This window comes from Dermochelys coriacea, chromosome 1, assembly GCF_009764565.3.
Source record: "Dermochelys coriacea isolate rDerCor1 chromosome 1, rDerCor1.pri.v4, whole genome shotgun sequence".
NCBI lineage: Eukaryota > Metazoa > Chordata > Testudines > Dermochelyidae > Dermochelys > Dermochelys coriacea.
Window position 1 is genome coordinate 209105214 of NC_050068.2, and position 6000 is coordinate 209111213.

Here is a 6000-nt window from a genome sequence, read left to right on the forward strand (position 1 = left end):
CTATGACCTGCACATTTTCCAGAGTCACTACCTTTGATAGCAGCAGCTCAATGATTGTGTTGGCTACTTGCATCACAGCAGCCCCCACAGTAGATTTGCCCACTCCAAATTGATTACCAACTGACCGGTAGCTGTCTGGCGTTGCAAGCTTCCACAGAGCTATTGCCACTCATTTGTGAACTATGAAGGCTGCTCTCATCTTGGTATTTTTGCGCTTCAGGGCAGGGGAAAGCGCCCTTACGCATGAAAGTGCCCTTACACATGTGAAAGTTTCGGAGCCACTAGGAATCATCCCAAACCTGCAACAGTATGCGGTCCCACCACTCTGTGCTTGTTTCCCGGGCCCAGAATTGACGTTCCACAGCATGAGCCTGCCCCAGTAACACCATGATCTCCAAATTGCTGGGGACCGCGGTTTTAGAGAAATCTGTGTTCATGTCCTCATCACTCTCATCACCATGCTGCTGTCGCCTCCTCACCTGGTTTTTTGGGTGCTGGTTGTGCATAAACTGCACAATAATGCGCAAGGTGTTTACAATGGTCATAAATGCTGCGGTAAGCTGAATGGTGAGCTCCATGCTTGCCGTGCTATGGCGTCTGCTCAGGCAATCCAGGGAAAAGGGCACGAAATGATTGTTTGCTGTTGCTTTCATGGAGGGAGGGAGGGTTTTTTGGCCCCATCAGGCATTGGGAGCTCAGCGCAGAATTCCAATGGGCAGCGGGGACTGCAAGAACTGTGGGATAGCTACCCACAGTGCAACGCTCAGAATGTCGACGCTTGCCATGGTACTGTGGACGCACACCGCCAAATTAATGTGCTTAGTGTGGACACATGCACTCAACTTTATACAATCTGTTCCCAAAAATTGACTTCTGTAAAGTCAGAGTAATTTCGTAGTGTAGTCATGGCCTCGGTGACTGCATTCCTCTTACCTTCACTGCTTTCTCTGATTGAATAGGGCGAAGAAGGGCTTCGCGAAGTTTTGCAGATTTTACATGATGAATTTCGTTTGTCAATGGCTCTGGCTGGTAAGAATTTTTTGCTGTTTGATTAGTAATTGATAAGAAGCAGTATTGCCACCTTAGAGTGAGCACAAAGGTGCCACATGCAAACAGATGGATCAAATCAAAATGAGGGGGTTTGTAAAAGGGCCGCTTAGTGCAGGGATGGGCAAAATATCGCCCGTGGGCCACATCCGGCCCATGGGACCATCCTGCCTGGCCCCTCAGCTCCCGGCTGGCGAGGCTAGCCCCTGGCCCCTCCCCCGCTGTCCCCCCTCCTTCAAAGCCACGCCGTCGCGCAGGCAGGGTGGCTTGTGCCCACCCACCTCCCAGGCTTTCAAATAAGTCTGTCCTGCTGCTCTGAACAGTCTGGTAAGGATAAGGGGATGGGGGAGGGCAAGAGGTCCCAGGGGGCAGTCTGGGGACGGGGCGGTTGGATGTAGTGGAGGTTCAGGGGGGCGGTCAGGAGACAGGGAGCGGGGATTGGATAGGGGGTGGGGTCCCGGGGTTCGGGGGGGGACAGGGAGTGGGGGGGTTGGATAGGGGGTGGGGTACCGGGGGGGTGGTTAGGGGTGGGGGGTCCTGGGAGGGGGCGGTCAGGGGATAAGGAGCGGGGGGGGGGGTTGGATGGGTCAGGTGTTCTGAGGGGGGCTGTCAGGGGGAGGAGGCCAAGCTATAGCAGGAGGCACAGCCTTCTCTACCCAGCCCTCCATACCATTTCGCAACCCTGATGTGGCCCTCGGGTCAAAAAGTTTGCCCACCCCTGGTTCAGTGCAACAAAAATAATTCTATTCACAGGATTTCAGGCTGGGAACCTGTTGCTTTATATGTATGAATCAAAACAGAGTGGATAGAAAAACTCTCACTGAGTCAAATAGGAAGTAAGGCAGGGGTACAGCCTGGCTCCATGCCATAGTACTCTGGGCAACCCAATTAACCCTATCATGAGGTGTAAGCACCTGAAGGATAATAGGGTTATAAGGAGTAGTCAGCATGGATTTGTTATGCCAAATCAACTTAATTTCCTTCTTTGACAAGGTTACTGGCCTAGTGGATGGGGAGAAGCCCTAGGCATGATATACCTTGATTTTAGCAAGGCTTTTGACACAGTTCTGAATTCTCATAAGCCAACCAGGGAAACATGGTCTAGATGAAATTACTATAAGATGGGTGCACTACTGGTTGAAAGAATGTACACAAAAAGTGATTTTCAATGGCTTGTTGTCCAACTGGGAGGGCACATCTAGTGGAGTCTCACAGGGGTCAGTCCTAGGTCCAGCACTATTCAATATTTTCATTAATGACTTGGATAATGGAGAGGAGAATATGCTTATAAAATTTACAGACGACACCAAGCAGGGAGGGGTTGCAAGCACTTTGGAGGACAGGTTTAAAATTCAAAATGACCATGCCAGATTGGACAATTGGTCTGAATTCAAAAAGATAAAATCCAACAAAGCCAAGTGCAAAGTACTTCACTGAGGAAGGAAAAATCAAATGCACAATGACAAAATGAGGAATAACTATGAAGGTGGTCTTACTGCTGAAAAGGATCTGGAGGTTATAGCAGTTCACAAACAGAATATGAGTGAATGAGTTGTCAATGGGATGCAGCTGCAAAAAGGGCTAATATGAATCTGAGGTGTATTAACAGGAGTGTTGTATGTAAGACAAAGGAGATAATTGTCCCACTCTACTCAGCACTGGTGTGGTCCCAGCTGGAGTCCTGTGTCCATTCTGGGCACCACACTTTAGAAAAGATTGGACAAAGTGGAAAAAGTACAGAGGAGAGCAACAAAAATGATAGAACGGTTAGAAAACCTGACCAATGAGGAAAGGTAAAAAAAAACTGGGCATATTAGTCTTGAGACAAGAAGACTGAGGGAGGACTTAATAACAGTCTTCCAATATGATAATGGCTGTTATAAAGAGGAGGTGATCAATGTTCTCCATATCCACTGAAGGTAGCACAAGATGTGATTGGCTTAATCTGCAGCAAGGGAGATTTAGGTTAGATATTAGGAAAAACTTTCTAACTCTAAGGGTAGTTAAGATCTGGAACAGGCTTCCAAGGGAGTACGTGGTCTCCATCATTGGAAGCTTTTAAAAATAAGTAGGAGAAACACCTGTCAGCAATGATCTAGGTTTACTTGGCCCTGCAACAGTGCAGGGGACTGGACTTGATGACTACTCGAGGTCCCTTCCAGTCCTCCATTTCTATGATTTTATGACCACTTTACTACAAGAGCATAGTGGTTAGATCAGAGGAATGGGGATCAGGATTAAAGCGTTAGAACCATGCTGGTTTCAGTTAGGGTTCATGAAAACTCTTTCATTTTTGCTTCCCATGGGTTCACACACTTTGCGTTTTGTGTACCAATAGTATCAAAATGTCAGTGAGAAAGTGGACTGAAGGTTTTTTCACCTGGTTTTTCACTTTTTTCACCAATTTCACAATTTCACCAACTTTTTCACCTGGTTTGGGTTGAAACCAAGCAAAACCACTGACCAGGGCTGAGCAAAAATCGGAATTTCCATCCTACAGGAAATTCTGATATTTCAACATTTTGTTTCATCCTAAATTAGACTGCACTGTAGTTCATTAGTACCGTCACTCAGGCGGCAGCAGTGTGTATTGCAGTGTTGATGGTGTTGGCTGTTACAATTGTATATAATATGATCTATTTTTATTTTTTCCTTTAAAAAACAAAGAACTTACAACCTGAAAGTTACATTCAAAGTAAATTATGTAGTTTGCAAAGTCAAGCACTTGAACGTTAGGAAATGCCAGAATTAAGGATGTCCATGCCACCATAATTTGACCCCCTTGTGCGTATGCATTCTGGTAGATTTAACTACCTCATCATAGACTGTACTGTTTTTTCCACAAGATCCATGTCTCATTCAGTGCACAGCATGGGTGATGCTGAGGGAATGAGACAGCTGCTCAGTACTTTTTTTTAGTGATCTCTGGTCAATGTGTGGCCCCAGGCCTTGTTTACTGCACACCGTACAAACCCTGGACTGGACACAAAATTATTTATTTCCTCATGGGCTTTTCTGTGGCCCTCACCATCGTATTATTGGAATGTTTCAAAAACATTAATTTCCCTGTAAGAGACGAAAATATCATCACCTCCACTTTACACATGGGAGAACGGAAACAAACAAACTAAAACAACGCATTGAAACTTTGGCAAGGACTAGAAATCCATGATCATTCCACCAGAGCACACAACCTTACTGACAAAAAGATTGAGCATCCACTACTTTCATTAACATCAGTTACAGTCAGGACTGCTCAGGAGTTTGAAAATCATGCCCCAGGTATCTCAAGTTAGGCTTGCAGAAAATAAGAGACACACAATTGTTGGCCACCTGCAAAACTTTTAGTTTAAGTCTATTTGCACAGCATTATATCGGAAGTCTGCCAGGGATAAAAATCCAGATCTGGGCAGCATTCAACTTTCTTAACTATGAGCCCATCCTTTCCTTGCCTGCATGTGTTTGCCTCTACACCATCCATCCTGTGCACTGAGTGAGGCATTTTTGCCTGTGGAAATAATAGTACAGTATGTGATCACGTAATTAAAGACTGTACCATAATGCATGTGCTCATGGAGGCCAAATTTAAATTATGCAGTCAGTCTTAATTCTGGCATTTCCTAACTTTTGAGTGCTCGATTTTTGCAATCTTAATATTATTTATAAAGTAGGTTTTTGGCATGTAATTATTATTTTGGTACATTAGTGTCTAGAATCCTCAACATGCTAGGTGTTGTGCATACACATAGAAAACTCTGGAGAGTTTACAAACTAAAACAAGAGTTTTATTGTCCCCATTTTATAGATGGAGAACTGAGACAGAGTAAGTGGCTTGCTCATGGTCACACAGGAAGTCTATAGCACAGCCAGACTTCCCAAGACTTAGCTCAGTGCCTTAATCATAGACCATTCTTTCTCTCAATAGTCATTTTTAACCCTGTATTTTATTTCAGGCTGTCAAAATGTCTCAGAAATCGGACGAAACCTGGTTCAGTTCTCCAAGCTTTAAATGGTTTATGCAATGCCCACCAACCAGACACATGGAAGCAGCTCCTGATAACTATCAAAGCCTTGAGTGTCCTCAGTAACGGACTCCCAGCTGTGTAAGCCTCCCACTGTTCCCCGACAAGCACCCCCCATTCTCCTCTGAGCTGTTGAAATGTCCTCCCCCACATAAAAACAAGTGAAACTATCAGGATGTGTGCATAACATCGCTGCATGTCCTTATCATCACAACCCCCACCCCCCACACACACACCCTACCCAGACCCCTCTACTTTAAGGCTAAGCTTGGAAACAGCAGGGGTCAGGCCTTATTTCTGTATAGAGCACCATGCATACCTATGGCTCTGTATAAATAATCGTTTGGTCACCCTGTGGTCTCCTTATTTGTGGATCAGTGCAGCCATCTGGGGTCCCTGAATAATGATACTGGCATAAGCTTAGTTTAACAACAGGTATTTATTTTTGGAATAGAATACAGAACATCCTGCTGTTGGTACAAATAGAAAAGTGTATTTTCTGCCTCAGGAAGAGTTGGAAACTATTTCCTCTCAGAGTTACTTCTCGAGACAGGGTCTTTCCATCCTGTCTGGGAGGAGCCACTGCCTTTGGGGTCTGCCTGTGGCTGTGCCATGCACACAGACTCAACCAGCACAGTGCCCTGTTAAATAACTAATAATAATGAGCTATCTTTTTACCACTCTTCCCATGTTCTTTTTCTCTATCCCCTGTTTCTCCCTTCCCACAATTGCCTTCTTCCCTTCCATCCCACCTCACCCAGAGTATAGCTGTTTGCTACTTTCCCCATGTATCATCCCTTTTCCTCTTCTCTTCTATACCCCACTTCGGGACTGTCCGTAAATTACATAATGCATTGATGGCTGGGAGGGTGGGTCTTTAATTTTGTGTGTTTGTTTCTGTGTTACAAGTGGTAGGTGGGTCTTGAAAAAT

General features: G+C 45.2%; 1 protein-coding gene across 3 annotated transcripts in view; it reads left to right on the forward strand.

The window, feature by feature from the left end:
- The window catches only part of HAO2 (hydroxyacid oxidase 2), a 29595-nt gene extending 24175 nt beyond the window's left edge, over positions 1 to 5420 (forward strand). For all 3 annotated transcript variants that reach the window (XM_038373898.2, XM_043513050.1, XM_043513039.1), the window contains 2 exons: positions 960 to 1029; positions 5001 to 5420. In XM_038373898.2, the coding sequence (XP_038229826.1) occupies positions 960 to 1029; positions 5001 to 5056 (126 nt within the window). In that variant the 3' untranslated portion in view covers positions 5057 to 5420. The remainder of the gene's footprint in view (positions 1 to 959; positions 1030 to 5000) is intronic.
- The last annotated feature ends 580 nt before the right edge of the window (positions 5421 to 6000 follow it).